General features: G+C 48.8%; 1 protein-coding gene across 1 annotated transcript in view; it reads right to left on the bottom strand.

The window, feature by feature from the left end:
* EHMT1 (euchromatic histone lysine methyltransferase 1) overlaps window positions 1-16,781 on the bottom strand; it is a 56,426-nt gene extending 39,645 nt beyond the window's left edge. Inside the window, exons 1-3 of the mRNA XM_080355980.1 lie at window positions 16,694-16,781; window positions 7,670-8,226; window positions 622-799 (exon numbers count right to left, since the gene is read on the bottom strand). Coding sequence (XP_080212106.1) covers window positions 622-799; window positions 7,670-8,226; window positions 16,694-16,739 — 781 coding nt within the window. The 5' untranslated portion in view covers window positions 16,740-16,781. The remainder of the gene's footprint in view (window positions 1-621; window positions 800-7,669; window positions 8,227-16,693) is intronic.
* Window positions 16,782-20,085: the final 3,304 nt, after the last annotated feature.

Below are 20,085 nucleotides of genomic sequence, written 5' to 3'. Positions count from 1 at the left end.
AGGTCCCTCAGCCGCTCCATCACACTTGTGCTCCAGCCCCTCACCAGCTCCGTTCCCTTCTCTCAACTTGCTCCAGCACCTCAAGGCCTTTCTTGGCATGAGGGGCCCAAAACAGACCCCAGGATTTGAGGTTTGGCCTCCCCAGTGCCCCGGACAGAGGACGGTCACTGTGCTGGTCCTGCTGGCCACACTATTCCTGACGCATGCCGGGATGCTGGTGGCCTTTTTGGCCACCTGGGTTCACACTGCTGGATGGAGCATGTTCCCTACAAAACAAAAACTAGTGGACTTCACTTGGGAGGCTCCTTTAAGAGGGAACTGCAAGAACGTGCCCTGTACAACATCAGAGGTGACCAGAGGGGAATGCAGAGGACACAAGCATCACACCTGCACCGCAATGGCCACTTGCAGAGAAGGGGCTGGATGAAACGGCACCTGACAAACAAGGTGTAGAGCAGCCACCTATTGATGCAGGAAAGGAAACCCTGAAGATTCCATGTGGAAAAGGTACTAAGAGAGGTTTCAGTCCTTGTTGAGCTGTCTTATCTCCAGCTCAGCCACACATAGGCACACGTTTGGGAGGTGGGTGCTCTAGGGGTTTGAACTCTTGTCTTTTTTTACCTGTCTGTGACTTCGTGGTGGCCACATAGCTCTGGTTCTGAGGTAGTGACTGGTGAAGGCCTGGGAGAGAGGGCAACGGCAACGGCTTCCCAAACTCCAGGACGGTTTTGTTGCCTTCCTCCTTGGATTCTTTTTGATCTCTGCTGTCTCTCCCATCTTTGGGGTCTTTACTTGCATGCTGGAAAACAAAATGCAGTTGAATTGAGCCTCTGTATTGAAAAAGAACAACAAACAGAAAATATATTTAATTCCTTTCACTGGAAGACTGGACCACACACTCAAAGCAAAAGCACACGGCCCCTCCTCTAGCACAACAAGTGACTCTGCCTGAGGACTGCAGGACGCTCCCAGCCGGCTGCTGCCTCTGCACGGGAAAGGCAGAGAGCCAGAGCACCCACAGGCAGCGGAAAGGATCAGGTACTATTTACACAGGCATTTTGCTGGCTCTGGAGAAGATGAATAAATGCAACAAATACACCTGCTCCCGGAGCTACGCCCTGAGCGCGGGCATCGTATCAAGCATGCATGAGAACGGTCTTGCAGAGACCTTTCGGAAGAGAAGGGATCCTTCCCTTTGGACAGTATTTGGCACAACCGAGTCTTAGCAAAGGCTCCCACCTCTAGCCTAGCGTGCCACAAAACACCAGCAAAGAAGGGATTTGCCTGACATTGCAGGTTCATCTACAGTGCTGTCACAGCAAAGACCCGTCCGAGCTCACTTGAGGCCGGGTAATGCAGGTGCTGCCGATCTGGTGGTTCCAACACAGAACATGGGGCAGGCTGCAAGTTCCCACTGAAAACCAAGAGGATTTGGTAGTTGCTCCTGCACTCCCTGTCATAGGAGCCAGGCTCCCAGGCCCCACGGCAGCTTGGACCCGCTCCGATTTGAGCCTGTACTCAATGCAAAGTGTCACCCAGCACCTCAGCGGGGTTCCTGCAGCTCCACACAGAACGTCAGGGGTTGAAGGGCCCTGGAAAGCTCATCCAGTGCAATCCCCCCATGGAGCAGGAACACCCAGATGAGGTTACACAGGAAGGTGTCCAGGCGGGTTGGAATGTCTGCACAGAAGGAGACTCCACAACCCCCCTGGGCAGCCTGGGCCAGGCTCTGACACCCTCATCCCCAACAACTTTCTTCTCATCTTTCAGTGGAACCTCTTGTGTTCCAGTTTGCACCCATTGCCCCTTGTCCTGTCACTGGTTGTCACCAGAAGAGCCTGGCTCCATCCTCCTGACACTCCCCCTTTCCATATTGATCCCCAGGAATGAGTCCCCCCTCAGTCTCCTCCTGTCCAGCTCCCTCAGCCTTTCCCCACACGAGAGATGCTCCACTCTTCGTGGCTGTGTTGGACTCTCTCCAGCCTTGTGCAGCAACCACTGTATTAACAGCAAGCAAGGTAAAACGCTGCCCCTCTGATTTGCCATTTTACATTGGATTTGCTCTCTGATGTATTTAACAGATGATCTGGCTGCACCCACACCTCTCCGTACATCTGTCTGTCCAGCTACCAGGCAGGTTTGGCAGAGATGCTGCAGAAAACCGCGAGCACCGATGACGAGCTTTGCAGGGGTGATGTTTTAGTGCTGCTCTGCTTGCAGGAAAACACTTCTTACGGGACTGTTAAAGCAACAGCTGAAATAGCAAAACAGAAAGAGGAATCCAGGCAAAAGGAAGAAAGGAATAAAAAGAAGCACGCAGTAAAAACAGTGTTTAAAGTCCAGGTATGGACAGGCTCTCTTTCAAGAAACGTGACCTTGTGAACAAATGGGGAAGCGGCTGGTTCTCCTAATCAGGGCTGTGCCATGTGCCTGCTGCTGGCAGGATGAGGACTCCGGCACAGACAGAAAAGCTGTAATGATAATCAAAAATGACCTGCATAAAAGGGCCATCGAATTGGCAATGATTCCCGCATCAAGCCCGTAACTTATGGCTGAATTGCCACATCTTTTCTTAAAAGGCGTCAAGTCTTGGATTAACGATTTCAAAGATGACAAATCTACCATATATCCTTTGATATGTTGTTCCAATGCTTAATTGCTCGCGCTGTCAAATAATTAAATGCATTACGCTTTTTCAACTAAATTAAAAAGCCTTGTATCATCAGGAACTCTCGCTCCAAGTAGATACTGATGGACTATGACCAAGTTCTTTATCTAAAAAAACCCCACAACTTTCTCTTCACTAAGTTTAACAGAATGAGCAAATTAAGTGTCCATAGGACGATTCTCCAGACATTGGATCACTCTTGAGACAGCTCCCGGTGGTTCTAGCCTTAAAAAATGTACATCAGGAGTGCTGGGCACAATATGCCAAGAACAGTCTCACCAATACTATTTATACCTCTTAAAAGTCCCTAGTTTATAGATGTAAAGGTTAACGGTAACTCTTGGCTACAGGATTATTCTGAGAACTCCCAAGTCCCCTGGAACATCCGCTGCTTTCCATTTTTAACTTAAAACTGGAAAAATAAGCTTGAGAGAAGCCGATGTGACGCAGGGCTGCCTGCAGCAAGGGGACACAGGGCTGCGGTTTTGCCTTTAAGTGCAGGTTCTTGCAACGGGTCTGTGGTAAAATGTGCCGTTACTCCCAAACATGAAGAATTCACATTCAGATCATGCCAGACTATTCGGAAGAACATAATCAAATTTTAAATGAATAGTATGTTATTAGCTTGGGGTTTTTCTCTCCCCCTGTAATTACAACGTGGAAATAAACTTAAAACCTTCAATAGGGCTGCGTGACAACTGTTGCGTGTTTTGCATGGCAATTCCGGTAAAACAGTTCTTTAAATCAAATGAAGCCGTGCGAGATCTGGATGATTACTTGGGGGCATACGCAGCAATGTTAGAGATAGAATAGAATGTTAAAGATAGAATAGAATGTTAAAGGCAAGAATTCCTGCAGAGAGGTGACCAGATCCCTCAGGAACCCTGATGGCATGGGAGGCTGAGCAGGCCAGCAGTGAAACACCTGTATCTCTCTCACATGTGTGTGTACATACACATACATATACACACACACACATATATATAAAATACTTAATCTAAGGATTATAATAAAAAGGATCAGCAAAGATTTGAAAGCACTTGCTTTCTCACCATCTTTCTTCATGCTGAGCTAGACAAAACAGTTTGATCTTTGCTGTTCTTGTTCCATTTTACCTTTCCAGCAAGTAAGAGTGTTTAGTGGATGGAACTTCATTCTTTTCCCATGTCTAATGTCTCTGAATTCTGCCAGCTCCTTAAGCGCAGCCTGTAGGCACAGCCTGCCCTGTTCTACACCGAGCTCTCATCTCTGCTCTGTCTGCTCCCGATCCAACCCCCCCCAGCACAGAGGCTTTGCTGATCACTGGGAAATGTATTTTTCCTTAGAAACCTCATCGCACTGGCTAAGAGCTGGTTCCAGCAAACCTGGGCCCTTCCTTGCACAGATCTTCTGCATCTTCGCTGCCCAGGTCACAACGACACCCCACAGCAGAGCGGGCACGTTCAAACACAAGAAGCAAAGGTAAAAGATGGACCATGCATTTGGGACCATGAGGCTATTTGGGGCGCAACACTCCTATCAAAGCAAAAATGGAGACAACTACCGCGATGCATTTAAAGTTCCCAGACCCGCCTGCAAGCGCCCAGCACCATCTTCTCAAAACCGTGCGTTATCCGTTCAGCCCCAGCGAGTTTCCTGCTGGGCAAAGGCTGCCTAAGGAAAAGCTCAGACAAAGCAACCAGCTTACTGGTCCTGGGATCAGACATGCACTGGCAATGCTGCCTAAAGGTTTATTGCGATGATTATTGGTAGAAATACCAACATAAGCAATGAGTCTTCTGCTCCAAGCTCCTCATTTCTGCCAGGCTTTGTCTCCCCCAGGTAAACTGGTACCCTACGTTTTCGGCTCCCGCTGTGAAGCAGCCTGACATACTGATTTCACACATCTTTGCACTATTTCTGACAGTTCAGTTCCCCTGACCCGCTGCTCCGCGCAGCATAAGAAATACCACCACAGACCACCAACTACAACCTCGTGGTCACCACGGAATGAAGGGAAACATAACCTGGGGTTCCCGACACAGCCATCCGCTCCTATCTCAAGAGATACAATAGCTATGGGATGCTTTCACTGCCTTTATCATCCTTTTTTCCTTCCAGATGCATCTTAGTGAAGCTAAAACCAGCAGCTCCAGTTCTAGGAGGGGCCTTCTCCACGCACAGGACACACACACGCACTCGCCTTTCAGTCTGTTACCCAGCCCTGGAAATTTCTGGGTTCTTAAGAGGGTTGTAAATGGATTAAGAAGGAAATGAAGACATTGTTCCAGAAGGTGCAGCACTTGTTTTACTGTGCTGACTAATTAGAAGCGGAGTAGAAATGACGCTGCCAGAAATTTCTCCAAGGCCTCTGTTCAAAAACCACCTTCACCCGAGACAACATCAATTAAAATTGTCACCTGTTTCAGATTCAGCTTCGATCCCAATTCAGGAAGCAACTCCTAAATAGAAAAAAAGCTGATTACATTTGTGAGAAAATTATTTTCTTGCTTTCAAAGCCCAATCCACATGTGCAGGAAAAGGCCACCAAGGTCCCCTGACAGCTATTGCACTACAGGCAATCATTTTTTGGCCCCAGTGGGCCGGGGGGGGGAACAAACGGTTACACTTTGCAGGCAACAAAACCCCTTCCTCCCCTCCATCTCCCAGGCAGCACGAGGAACAAGTTACCAAAAAAACAACAATGCTCTAAAAAACATCAGCAAAGCAAATGACTGTGTCCTGTAACATCAGTTTCTGGGAGATTTCCACAGTTTATTTCCAGGAATACAGCACCTGCTATTATGGCAGTTTTGAAGGGGAAAAGGAGTGAACGCAAAGGCTGGTGCACGAAAAGTCACCGTAATGTTGCGTTGATGAGTCTCGTATGAGCAGCTCAACAAAGAAATGATCAGGACAGAAAAATGACAACTAGAGCAAGAAGCTGCTACTCAAAAGAAAATAGCATGTAAATTCGAAAGACAATGGGGAACAATTAGGTAGTAATTATCAGGAAGGCTGAACAAAACAGATGGTTTATTGTCTTGCAGAAATCAGATCAAACCGTGGGTCACATTCAGATGCCTGAGCGCAGAACGCGGGAACAGCCTCTTCCTACCACCCTGCTCCTGGATTTTGTTTCTCTCCCTATTTCAAGCCCAAGGGAGAAGGCCGGCGGTGCTGAGGACAGGATATGCACCTTCTGGAGCAGCCCGACAACCGTAGGGTTTGGTTTTTGAAGCCGCTGTTACTGTGTGAGCAAGTAACCACCAACAGCACCATCGCTGCGACTCGTGGAACCGAGCGCTGCAGCATCCGCAAGCATTGCACGCGGCTTTCTAGACACAGACCTTGAAGTCCACGGGGTTGCGTAAAAATATTCTTTTGATGTCTCATAAAATATGAACGAGGAAAACGCTCCCTCCCTAACCTACAAGTCGTGTTTTAGAAGGGAATTGCGTCTTTGAATTGCTCAGCCCAAGGGATCCCTCCCTGTCAAATTCCCCAAGGGTCCAGGGGTTTCGTGGCCTCATTTAGGTGCACGGCAGGCAGATGGAGAGACCCAGGAGGCAGCTCTGGTTGCAAAGCCTTGTTTGAGTACGACACAGCCTTACGTGGGATTTTCATCAGGCTGCACGTCTGCATCTGGGCTTTCCCCTGCTCGCGAGCCAGAAAACACAGCAGGGGCACGAGAGGATTCAAACGCAAGCGGGGGAAGGCAGAGGGGAAACGAGCGGTTTGGGAGCAGGGCAGGGGAACCGCGGCAGGCACAGTGTCTGAGAGCCCGCGAGGTCTGTAATCTCGACGTGCTCCTTGGACTCCCACCTGCTTCCGCAGGCGCAGGTGGTGCCGCAGCCAAGGGCACCTTTCCCCATCTGCAGCTGGCGAGCTGCCACTCACCTTCTTTTATTTTTCCTCTCTTTCCTCTCTCTTCCCCTGCTCCAGACCACAGCGATTCACAGCTTTGAGACCTTACTGCTGAGCGGCAACATACGGGTGACACCGGAGGATGGCTCTGCGTTCGCTGGTCTCCCAGCAATCCATCGCACCGAGCTTTACAAAGCTGCAGCAGCCTCCCCTGTGTTTCTGTGCGTGACTCACGGTGCCAAGCGAGACTCGCAGTCCTGTCCTTGACCCAGGGGCAGGGTATCTCAAAGCCAGTCTCTCTCATTAGACACAGCACAACGAGAGGATCTAGCTCATTGTAGCTAAATATAAAGTGGCACAAGGCTGGACAGCAAGTGCTCGTAGTGGAGATCTGCCTGTTCCACTGTCTATTCCCTTCCTCTGGCAAAAGAACCAAAATAAAAACCGAAAGAACCGAACTCAGGTGATGACAAAGAAAGGCCCGTTCTTGTTCATCCTACTATAACATGAATGCACCCGAGGACTTCACATCTCTTTCTGCCTCCTAAAAAAATTGCAGAGCTCTGTTTTACTAAGTGACGCTAAATCCACCCTAAGGATTCTGGAGTGAAGATTTCTGAACAAGTTGTATTACTGCAGGCAACACAGAGAGAGAGAGAAAACATCATCTGGTTTACTACTATAATGATATGGCAATGCAATCAAGTTGCCTAACACATCAGCTTCTTGACAGCTTCCAAGCTTAGGAGAAGCCTCAAGTTAACACGCTATGCTTAATTTCCTTCGGGTCGAACTTATAAGAAATCTAATTTGTTTCACAAGCAGCTCTGGATTTGAGCAGACGGCTGATGAGCAATACAGCCAAGAGAGAAAGGCCGTTTAGTGTCTCGCATAGATCTGTCGGAGAAGGCAATCGATCAATTATATATTTAGAAACACATTGGGGAAGAGAGCTGATGGCACCCATGTGACTCTATTTTAACTTTCCATAGGAAGAGAAAAAAATACAAAGAAATATATATATACATAAAAATAAAAATTCAATCCACTCAGCGGGCAGCTCCGAATTCCGTGTGCACCAAGGTATCCCTGTCACGCACTCAAAGAAAGCCAAGAGCAACCGTGGCAGCACCGACTGCCGGGTAGATACATTACCAGGCTAGGGATGGGTTTGGGCATTGTCTTCCGTGCTCTGTGGACCTTGATTTCAGTGTTAGCAGCGGCGGCTTTTTTAGCATCCATGTCCTTACTGCCCTCTCCGAGCTTGGGCGGCATCGTGGCTTGCATCTGAGAAAAGGAGCCCACAGTTCTGCCTTTGCTCGCTCCTCCTGGCAGGGTTTTTGCAGCATGGCCGGTGAGAGAAGCAAAGGTGCTGGTAGTCCTTAGAGGCTGCTCCTGTGCCATCTGCTTGGTGAGAATATATCCATTGCTCCCCGTGACAGAAGTCTGTGTGAAGTCGTTGGCTTTCACGTGGTTTTGCTTCCCAGTCTCGCCATCTCGTTCAGAAATGCCATTTTCTGCTATCCTATTTAATTTAGCGCTAGAGTCCTGCTGGCTCACTTTCGTATTGTCCTGAGTGTTTTTCGCTGGGTTTGGGTGGCCGCCAGCTTCGCTGTGCTCACAGGAACCGTTGGTTTCACCGTCTACTGCCATTTTTGGTTCCCCCACTTGCTTTTCCGTAGCACTTTCATCTGCAGCCATGGCATTAAATCCTGGAGAAAGAGGGAGGATAAGGAGGAAGAGAGGAGAAAGAAAAGGGTCACAAGCGTTACCAAAACTCCAAAGAGAAGGTACAGCTACTTACAGCAACTAACGAAGAGCAAAACTGCTCTCTCGCTCTCTCTCTCCATCTATTTATTGCCATTTAGGTTGCTCACTCACCTACCTGACCGGCTCGCCTGGATCCTCGGATGGTGAGAATCAGGGTGGGTGAGATGAAAGCAGCGCACTCATTGTCACTTGGCTCAGCTGCAGATGTGGCCATTTATTCCCAACTATGGATTTTTCAAGGTAAATATTATCTTTAGCTTTTCCAATAACTACATTTATTGGACCGTATGTCAACAACTCGCATATCAAACAAAAGGCTGCCCCAATCTTACGCTCAGGTCTGTGGCAAAGCCCTTCGCAATGCCACACACAGGAGAAAAGCTGCTGGGGTGGGTGAGTTGCTGTGGCACCGACACAGCTCGGCAGCCACATTTCTACACCGGGACTCTGCTGCTACACCAAACACCATGAGGAATAACTCCCTGGCAATCCCAGCTCTCCTGCCAACGCTGTCTGGTGGAGATGGGACCTTTCCCCAGGATGAAGCCGCCCAGGAGCAGGATTCACGGCGTCATCTCAGAGGCAACAGCCCAGGTAAACACAAGGGTGAAGCACGTTAGATGCAATTCTAGGTTAACATAATTACACGATGCAAATGCAGCAAGATTTTTGCAGACTGACTAAAAGCTCACGCACAGATAAAACAGGAGTGTCTGTGTATAAAGGGTGGTTTTTCTTCCCTTACAAACATTTCCATGCTCCCCCCGTCAATGAATTTGTCCCACGAGAGATTCCAGACCCGAGCTGGAAAAACATCCAAGGATGAACACCAGGGATGCGCAGAAAGGTTTCTGACATGACAAACTAGCAGCTCCCCGGGCAACCAGGAGCGATAACAATTCACCGGCACATTCAGTAAAACGATTAAATCAACCCGCTCTTAGGGATTCCTTGTATCATCTTCCTTCCAGGGGCCAGACAGTTATGAAAAGCATCCCAAGAAGTACCAGCAAAAGCTTTGTCAAAGCACGTAGGGCTGATTTACAACCACCTCGAATCAAAGCAATTTCCACCTACGGTGTTCAGAAGGGCCTGGAGTCAAACGGGAGGACGCTCTCCAAACCAGAGCCGCACGCTGGGTGCAGCATCTCACCTCACGCCGCTCTTGAAGCCCAAAAACCCAATATTCTGAACGTCTCTGCTGACACAAGGGTAAAGCACGAAGAAGAACCAAGATCCCCATCACCAGATGTCAAGTCCAACATCCCCGGGTTAGCGATTCCAAGCCGAGCTCTGCAGGGCTTGGCTGGCGTCCCCAAGCACTGCACAGCTCACCGGGACAGCTCTGCACAGAAAGCACCAAATTCCCTCTCTAGTTTGTGGCAACTGGGAGAAAAATCTCCCCCCTCAACTATTTGAGGGCCTACCCACCCGCTTCTTTCTACCCCGTTTTTAATGCATTTATTCAGCCCATCTCCTTACCATTGGGTTGATCTGAAGATCTACTTCAATCCAGATTTCTGCACAAACAGCATTTGCAGATCTAATCTCTAAAACCAACGCAGTCTAGTTCCTGCAACAACCATTTTACTCTCCAAAATCCCCATTTTTTGGCGCTCATCTGGGATTTATAAGAGAAACATTTATTGCATAGACCTGAAAGGCCCATTAGAACTGGTCTATGCACTTCTACCACCCAACCCCTCCTCCACCCTGACGCGTGGCCAGTGCTCAGTTCCGAGCAGGTTGGTCGGGGTCTCCAGACGCGACGCAGCGCTCGGCTTGTTCCAGCCCTTACTAGAAGTTACAAAAGGGACAGCTGGTCCTGCCCTGTGTTTTCAAATGAAAGCCACAGATGTTGGGTACGAAGCACCTTACTGGAAAGTATCTTCAAACCCTGATGACAAGCGGTAACTCCTCCCTGGGGTTCAACTGGGGGCATTTTCCCCGAGGATTGTCCTGCACTAAACCGTCCGTTCCCCCCAAACCTGGGCAGCTCAGCCTGGAATTGTGTCCCACATGGGCTCTGCCAGCTCAGAGATTCCAAAACAACCTCCAAAACGAGCCAAGCGGTGCTGGCTGGAGCACACGCAGGAGGGTCGAGGCGCAAACCCCACCTCAGTCGGCTGGAATTGAGCACGACCCAAAGTCACCACCTCCCTCTGCTGCCCTCTCACCATCCAGACCACTCCCTGTGCACTGAAAGCTCTGATAAGACACACAAGGGTTTGCTTCAGATACCAAAGACTCCGGGAGAAGATAAAGCGCTATTTTTTTCACTGTTATTTAACTATTTGAAAAGCCTTGGGCAGCGGGAGCCAACAGCTACACTCTCATTCTTTCAATCCTTGTTTCTCTTCCTGCATTTAGTGCCTTTACAAGACGGTGCTGTGGCCATTTGAACAATTATTCCAACAAAGTCAGAGCCAGAAGAAAACAAAAATCGAGATCCCTACCCACAGATGGAGGTTTATAGTGCTCGGCAATAGGCATCTGGCTGAATGAAACCTTCAATATTTGTTGATTTAAATACCGCACACTCCCAGCAGAACAGTCAAATAACTTCAATGGCTGACTATTAGATAAACTGAATAAGCAAAGGGCAAGAATTGCTCTACCTGCCACGAAGGTAACCAAAATAAGGTAAATTAGAGCACCGCCCTAGGGGAAAGAATAACTGCGTTACTCCAGAAAACGTCACGGACTTGGCAAAAAATCCATGAGGCTAAAATTAAAAACCCCACATACAGTTTTCCCCCACCCATACTCTTCAAAGTGCAACCTGATTGACTGCGGAAGCACCGTCAATCCCCTATAAACAGGCACCGGCTTCCAAATCTGTAGGACTTGAGGTTTGACACACCATAGATATGAAATCCCGCTGTCTGTGAAGTCGCACAGAACTTGACAGCTGTTGTCGGGGGTACGGTTTTGATTTAACGGGGTTATGCACCCGCTCTGCCCCGCTGTCAATGACTGCAGACATCGCGGGGTGAAGCAAAGTCCTGTGGCTGCTTTTCACAACCAAAATACCTGGTATGGTAATGGGAAAATAGGAGCTGGATCGCAGGCTCTGCCTCTGACTCGATGCTCCGTCCTCGTGCAACAGGACACATCTGCGAGTCTGACCATGTTCACCAAGTCCCAGGTGCACGCTCACAAGCATTGCTGAATAGGCGTAATTCAATAGATATTTACACTTTTGTTGAAATATGGCCTATAGATGGGGATGGGAATGCAAACTGGAGACAGCAGGAACCTCACCATGGAGAAATACTGAATAAAACAGCCAACAGAAGCTCTTTGACAGCACCAGACAGCCAGAGAAACACTTGCTCCTGACGCAACCTTTTCATCTCACCTTTTCATCACCAGAAAACAAAAAGCTTCACTGCGAACCCCCTAAAATCTTGTTTTCAAGTCCACCTCATGGCAATACGTTTTCTTCCTGAAAGTGCTGTTCCACAGCTTTTCTGCTCTTGTGCTGCAAGTGAGTAAAAATCGTATTCACTTTTCTCTCCATTGGTCCTTAATCTACAACTATTCCTTCCTTAATTGCAAAAATTGAAAGGTAGAAAGATATCACCTGTGTCCACAGCAGCGTAACCTCATTTATTAGAAACACCCCGTTGTTCTCAGAGCTCCCTTCTGCATCCCCTATGCCACATGCAGCAATAAAAACCTTGTCCCATTGACCACAACCTGTCCGCATCCCGATCCAAGCATCTGGTATTACCTGATCCAGGTATTCAGTATTAATTTAAAATCCAGCAACATGTAAGATGGGGAATCTGCCTATGGGATTTATTTTCCCTTCTGCTGCCCGTTCTCCCAAGCAGGTGTCTGAAGTTGATACCAAGTTGAAACAAACCTGAGTAAAGGTCCATCTTCTGTGAGCTGGCTACATTTTAGTAACACAAGGAACTGAAGACCCAGAAAATTATGCTTGTGACTCCATGTGGCAAAGAATAACCAGTAACATATTTAAATTAACGACTCATGGAGAGCGATGCAGAGTTCCCACCGCTCCACAGGCAGACCCTCTGCAGTGCTTCAGTCTTAAGCTTTTTCCTCAGCATCACAGTCATGCAAAATTGAATTAAAATTCCCATAAGGAGACCAGAATCTTAAGAAAGGAGAGGAAAAGCTAAGTCAGTCAAGATGAGGACAACTGATTTCATTTCAGGTGTCTAAAAGGCGTCTCGAAATCCAGGGTGCCCCTAAGCCACCTTTGCAACCCACGGAGAGAAGACGACAGCTCAAAAGCACATCTATCTTTGGATAAACTAATCACCGCCTGGACATGTCTACCACGTGTAAGCAGAAATGAGCTGGACCAGTTCAGAATTAGAATGAGAACTTCAAAACAAACCCCTAAATTAGGCAAAACTAAACCCAGCTCTGCTCCCCCAGGCCTGACCCCAGCAGGGCTGGTTCCTCTGCACCATCCTGGCCTGGTGGGTTCCAGTCCTTCCAGTAGAGCCAGGTCTGGCTTTAGTCCTGCCCTGCAGCCCACAGAGCTCAGCTCAGCCTGCCAAAACCTGTCTAACAGATGCAGGATGGTCCCCACCAGCCACCCCGGACAGACGGAACCAAATTGTCCCTGCGGAGACTGGAGAAGCCACCAGAAACTTTCCACGTGCAGGCACAGCCAGATGATCAGCTCAAAATTCGGTCATACAAAATCTTACAAGCAAATGCACTACGTGGAACTTTTAAACATCTTTCTGATCACCTCAGTGCTGAGCACCAGTAGAGTGGGTATCTTCCATCATTTTGCAGCGACGGCAGCTCAGCCACGAGGGCTCAGCATCGAACTCCGAACTAAGGAAAGACGGAGCTTAGATGAAAAGCTCATGATTTTGAACAGCAGTACGAGTACTGCATATTTATATTTATATTTATATACACACACACATTTTGCAGATTTTTTACCTTAAGGGCTTTGCAGATCATCTTTAAAACACCACGGATACCACAGTCATTTATTCAATACCCAGCTGTCCTGCTGGATAGACTTTTAAAAGGGAGAAATGCACCTGCTTATAGTCCTTGTGTTACAACAGTTCACTCCCCCTTCGTCCTCAAAGTGAAAATAAAACACATTGTAAAGCAGAGAGAAGCCCGGCTGACATAAAAGGATCACAAAGGGACACGGGCTGAAACTACAGCCTGGGGAGAACCGGTGGCTGGAGACCGTGTATCCATTGGAAAGCAACACCTCTACCACTGAAGCCAAAAAATGGAGCATTTTGATGCTGAGAAGTGAAGGGAATTGTTTCAGGGCAAAGTTCCCCTCTGGGGTGAGTTATTGATGGTGTCATCTTCGCCCCACTCCCTTTTAAATCCATGAAGGTGGGCGATATCCACCCAAAAACTCAAGTGCCACCTCTCCCAGCCCCCTGAAACACCATCGCGGTGCCACCGCATCCAGCTCCCGTCACACACACCGAGAGTCGACACTGGAAAAGGAGGAAAGAAAAAGCCAAGGAAAACCAAGAACGACTTCTCCTGTGAATGCTCAAACCTGAGATTACACAGGTCAGGTAAATGGGGTTCGGCATCTCCTCTGTGAACACCGGCCATGACTCACAGCAGTTTAGCGTCCTGCGGGAAATTAATCTGTTCCTTTGCCATGGGATGGGGTGCACATCTGAACCACCTGAGCACCGTTCGGCTCTGCTCTCCTGGCTCTGACTCCCAGCAGGGGATCCCAGTGCTGAGGACAGAGAGGCGAGGAGATTATTCTGTTTCTCCTTTTAACGCAGCCATCTCTGCACCTGGGAACGCAAAGGTTGGAAAGCAGCACCGTCCTCACCGGCATCAGCTTCCCATCTACAGCAACAGGGCAAAAACCCACCAAAAAATAGACAAAAAAAAGCCCCTCCGGGAATCTCAAACCCTGACGCTCTCTAAAAGCCCTTTAAGGTTTATTTGAGAGCAAAGTGACTGTGCATGTCTCATTCAGCACAGCTGCTCTTGTAAACAGCTGCCTCAGGTGAAGTCTCAGGAACACAGAGGCTAATCGAGAACTAATGGAGAACTTTGTTATCGACTCCCCTTCCTGCTCCTTTGTGCTGGAACTTTCCATCTCTGGGGCTGGGGAATCAAAAAGGAGCGGTTCGCTTTGAAAGGTCAAGCAAGATGCAGCACAGAGAATAACTGAAATGACTTGCAATTCTTGCAAAGAAACCACTTTGTAATTAGTTTCTCTCTGAGTCAGACTAAAGACAATATGGCCTAATAAAGCACGACAGTAACTTTTTTGCCCTCATCCCCTCTCTGTCAAAGGGAAAGATGGACCTGAACCCACACCCACATGTGGAACTGAACTGGAACATTTCCCCACAGCCAACAAAGCACAGTCTCACCCACAGCTGTTTTTCTATCTGTATTGAGCAACTTTACACAGAAGGGGACAGTGAGCAACTTACACCGGGCTTTACACAGGCAGGGACTCAACCCCAGGATATTAAGGAGTACCGGGATCATCCTCCTCACTAAAAGGAAATGACTGTTCAAGCAACCTTAGAGAAACCTCAGACTTCAGGGTGCTCTTCCAGCCCTCATGTCCCCTGTTCCACACGTTGCCACCCACCCCTGAGTGAGGAAACAGGGCTCAAAGAAACTATTTCGTGCAATCTTAGACGTTTGCTGTAATGATTTCATGATCACGCAAGACTCAAAAATGTAAGTTCTTTGCCAACGCTAAACACTACTATTAACAGAATTTAGGGACGTTCATTCAGTTCCTATAATGATCACAGCTGGGTGATGAAGGTCAGTGAAGAACAACGCCCACAGCACAACGCCCACACAAACCATTGTCTTCTGCACACGTGGTATGTTTGGGAAGAGCAGGACACAGCTTGAATGCTACCACAAGAATGGAGACTATGCAGTTCACGTTTTAGGACCCTTCTTTCCTCAGTAACAGAACTGGACAACAAGCTGGAGCTGTGGGGAGCTGAGCACCCCATGAAGGCTCCACACGGCACAGGGAAGGGTCTCGGCTTCCTTTGGACACACAGCACTCAAGTCAAAATCAGGCAAGACATCCAAGGCGCAGAATTCATAGAACCATTTTGGTTGGAAGAGACCCTCAAGATCATCGAATCCAACCACAGCCTCAATCTTGCTCTAATCCATGTCCCTGAGAGCCTCATCTCCGGCTGTTCAACGCCTCCAGGGATGGTGACTCCACTGCTGCCCTTGGGCAGCCTGTTCCAATGCTTCACAACCCTTCTGGGGAAGAAATGTTTCCTAATCTGAACGCTCCCTGGCTCAACTCTCTCTCTTACCACCCTCCTCCTGGATTTTTACCTCCACAGACTCTTGACACTTACCTTAAGCTCAACCCAGCACTAAATAAACCAGCTCTACAGTCCTGAGCCCAGCAACAAGGGATCAAAGTGAGAGTCTCCTCCCAGGGACATCTCAGACATCGTCTCTGCTCTGCCCAGACCAGAGGTCCATACACGACCCGTGTCAGCAGCAGCACTCACGTGTCCCCGGTTAATGTGCAAGCACAGTGGCCACATATAACACAGCACTCTGTATTTCGCCTGTTCTGAGCTTTACTTTCTAACCAGAGCAGCTTGACAAAACATTATGCAGGCCAGAAGAGAAAGAAAAAGCAATGCTGTACTCACACACATCTGAATTAAGTCCAAAATTTTGTTTCTAGCTAACATGAGGTACTTTGATGGGGCCAGTTCAGTGCTTTTCTAATGCTCTATAATGGAGAGGAGAACAAAAATACAGCAAATCCCTGCAGAGCTACGGAAGTAGCTAGTCAAGGAATAATAAAGCCATGGAAAAAAAAGGAGGGGGGTGGTGAGATAGAGGGCAGTGGGGTTTTTCCTAATCCTACCGACACATTTATTAAAGCTTCAGATTTGTGTGCATGCAGCTCACAGACAACCACGCAGGAAAGACTTGAAAGTACCTCGTGCTGCACCCTGCCAAGTAACAGCAAGCAGAGCCAACAGAGAAGCCGCAAGGCAATCCCACAACGGCACGAGGTGTGGGGTGTCTCACCCCAGCGGCCATCGCTGCCTGCTCTGGAGCAAGAGAGAACCCACAGGAAAACAGAGGGAGGAAAAGGGCTCCGGGTCATCACGTGGCGGGGATCAGAGTTCAGTCAGACCCAGTCACACACAGGCAGCTCAAAGTGAATCCTTTGCACTTCGCAGCCACACCAAAGCAGAAGTGAAAATTAGATCTCTGTTCTTTAGGCAGGTGGAGATGGATGGACTGAAAACCAAATTTGCATCTTCTGGGGAAGAGCCCTGCTGAGAATAAACACAGGAGGCGAACGGAGCCGCTCTGCTCATGGGAGCACACCTGAGACCCTCAGGGGACAGAGCTCATCTCCAAACCCCAGCTGTGTTCCCATACGGTGCTCACCTTCCTCTTTGTTGTTGGTGATATCTTTAAGCAGCTCCGTCTTCATGCAGGCGTCCCTCCTTGGCTCTCCCTTACTCAGCACTGCTCGCTAGGGGTGGGGAAGAGAAACGCCACAGTTTAGCTCAATGCTCATGCACATGTTGCATTTAAAACAAGAGACAATCATGGACACATCCTGTTTACATCTCGGGCAAACCTCGTTCTGCGAAATAACGCCGCAAGGAAACTGCTGCCAGGGAGCCGGTCAAAGATAAAGAGCAGCAAGGGGCAGCTTTGAACTGTGCCCAGGGCTGACATGGTGCAGATTTGGCTTGAGATGTGGCCAGACAGGAATTTCCAAGTGTAACATGTTTGGGAATCCAGCTGAGTGTGTCCAAACAGGTTAAAATGGTCAGGAAAGTCAAGTGGAGGAGGTGACCCCTGCTCCCCCAAAACTTCGTCGGTTTTGGGCTGGAGAAGGCAGATCTATCAAACTGCTCATTACACATCATTTAGCAACGTTTACAGCCCAAAAACGCTTTGAGTGTTGGTTTTTGGTTTTTCTGGTAGTTCATTCAAATGTAACTTACAAAATGCAAACCATCAGTGCACAACAGCCAACACCCCTTTTATTAAAGTTAATGAGCTCTATTTTTAATTCTATAGAAAATAATGTTTCTTTTCCCCTTTTTTAATCTATTTTTTTTAAAAAGGGAACACCTGCTCATCTCCTCTGCCTTTCACACGCCTGGAGTCACATTGCTACATCAGCTTTGCAGCCTTCATAACTTCTCTTTCTCTTTTTGTTTGAAGTGGCAAGACACACAAAAAAAAACCCCAAATGCTACTAAAGCAAAAGGAAAAAGGTATTAAAAGAACACAAACACGCACAAGGGAAGGGGTCCTTTGACATGGCTCTGTGTTTCAGAAGCCTTGCAAAGCTGCTGTGTGATCATGGAAAGAGTGATGTGCATGTCCAAGGCCGGGCCGGGTGAAGGGTTCAGCGCACGCCGGCCGTGTTGCAGGAGAAGAATAAGCCCAGGTCAAACCAGCTGTTGTGGGGCAGCACGGAGAGCAGCTGGCGCCTGAGCCACGCGGTTCACCCGCTTTAAAGCACACCGAGCGATAAAGACTAAAAACAACCTGCCCATCTCCCATAAAGCAAGCAGAAGAGATAAGACACACACACACAGCCTGGTGTATCAGCTCCAAAACCACCTCCAGCAGCTCGCCCTTCCCCACATTGGTGTCTCTCCAAAGCTGGCAGGGGAGATGAGGTTGAGTGTTGCTGTCTCCAGCCACCCAATCGTTTTTGTCTTCACGGTGGGCTCAGCTGCAGCGCAGGTAACGCAGTGCGGGGTTTTCACCCCGATCTCAGCAGCCCCTGCACCTCGATGCCATCACCGTCTGCAGAGCTGCTCACAGCTGACGGGACCGAGGGAACAAGGGACAGTGGCTGGGAAAGCCCCCACCACCGGCCAAACCTGCCCGCACGCAGCTCAGGGCACCCCAAGGATGGCTCCTCTGGCAATGAGGGGCTGCGCGGCCCCGAGCAAACACCAAACACCACATCTGGATGCTCTCAGCAAAGGGAACTCGTGTCCCAAGCGCACCACCTGCAGATCTTCAGACACACACCAAAAAGCAAGCCGAAAGCGTTCGAAACCTCAGCTCAGCCAACCCATCAGGTCGCCTGAAATGGAACATACCTCCAGCAGCCACTGGCCAACAGCTTCCAGCAAGACGTGATCATCAAAACACACCCTGAAGTTTGAACACAGATCAGCTTTTCTTTTTCACTTATTTGCTAAGCCAATAATACATATCCTTGCTGCAAACATCTGCTTGTAAACCCTACCTCTCCTCTACCCAGACTCCTTGTAAACTGGGAATAACTTCATTTTTCTCATGGACTTACCCTGCTGCAAGCCTGATGCGAAGAGAAGTGCAGGGAGCCGGGGCTCCAGCACAGCCCCACAGCTGCCACCATGGGAAGGGACTCCCCGGCCCTCACCACAGACACCAACAGAACAGAAAGAGCCTCAGTCTAACAGGGACTATTGTTTGCCCACCTTGTGTTGCAACAAGGAAAGGCCTTGGTATTCCTGCTATTAATCTAACTCACACTGGAAACCTCAGGATTTTCAGCAGGTCATTTTTACCCATTCGATGCTCAGTTTTTCTTGACTTTAGAAGCAGCAACCCCACTCCCCAAATCACCCAGGCTCTCCCTGCCACCGACAAGAAAAGTCACTGTAGGAACCCTGGAGTCAATCAGATCAATCAAGATCAATCAGGACCCTCCCTCCTCACGGCAATTAGCAGGAGCTTGGGGCAAGCAGAATTGCCAATGCCAAGAGAGGCCAGAGAGAAACTATCACCTTCTTCCTGTGAGATAACACAAAGCTGGGTGCTAAGACAAGACTAACCGAGGTGGCACTTGATGGGCTCTCCTGGTCCCTATCTCAGAACCACATCCCTCCCTAGCAGCGGCAGCGGGTTTACAACTTCCATGCCTTGCTCTGCAACAAAAACTCAGCATCAAGAGATGAAATTAAATATTAAAAAAAAAAAAAAGCAACAACACACCACAACAACAAATAAACTGTGGATTTTGATCAAAAGGAAGCTACAGGAAACCCCAGCAAAGCACTCGAAGCCTCTTCCCCCCACCTTGCTCCATCACCACCCGGCACCAACGGGCACCCACCGCTGCCCATTCATTCCCACCAGCCCACGGCTCCACCCGGCCAACTTAGCAGCAACTCCACCACAAGTGTCAATACCTCCATTTTTTGTGTGTGTTTTGGATTTTGTTTGGGTTTGGTTCCCCTCTCCCACCTCCCCTGCCTTCAATTCAGAGCAAACTTCCCTCTGCTCACACTGCCCATGCCCCCATCCCTCGGCTCCCGATTGGCAGGGAAATCCTATACCCACCCTCCCCGCCGAGAAATGTCTGCTCTTGCAGCAGTCCCAACAAAAGCCAACTGCCAAGCACAGCCTGCTTCACAATAAAAGTCTCACTCTCTCAATTTCTTTTTGCTCCTTCCCCCCTTTCCCGCAGCCATCCGCCTCCATTCCCTCTGATTATTAACCTTCCGTGGCTGGAGAGCCTCCATAAAGAGCGCACACCACCAGCTACGAAGCGTTATCCCCCTCTCCCCTTTTATTTTTGTTTGGTTTCAAGGAGAAGGAAAATATTATTGCATCTTAAAGGCTGATTAGGTCTTTGAAAGGGCTTTAAGAGCCATGAGGATCCAAGCAGAGGAGCTGATGCTGGTTTAGTTTACAAGAAAACAGGCTTCGTCTCCTCTGTGAGGTCTTTGGAGGGGATGGAAGACGGGTCAGATCAGCCAAGGAAAAGCTCTGCAGCGTTTCCAGACAGGCGACAACCAGAAACTACAGTGGTGCCT

This window comes from Nesoenas mayeri (genome assembly GCF_963082525.1).
Source record: "Nesoenas mayeri genome assembly, chromosome: 18".
Taxonomy (NCBI): Eukaryota; Metazoa; Chordata; class Aves; order Columbiformes; family Columbidae; genus Nesoenas; species Nesoenas mayeri.
This window is presented reverse-complemented; position numbering and strand designations above follow the sequence as displayed.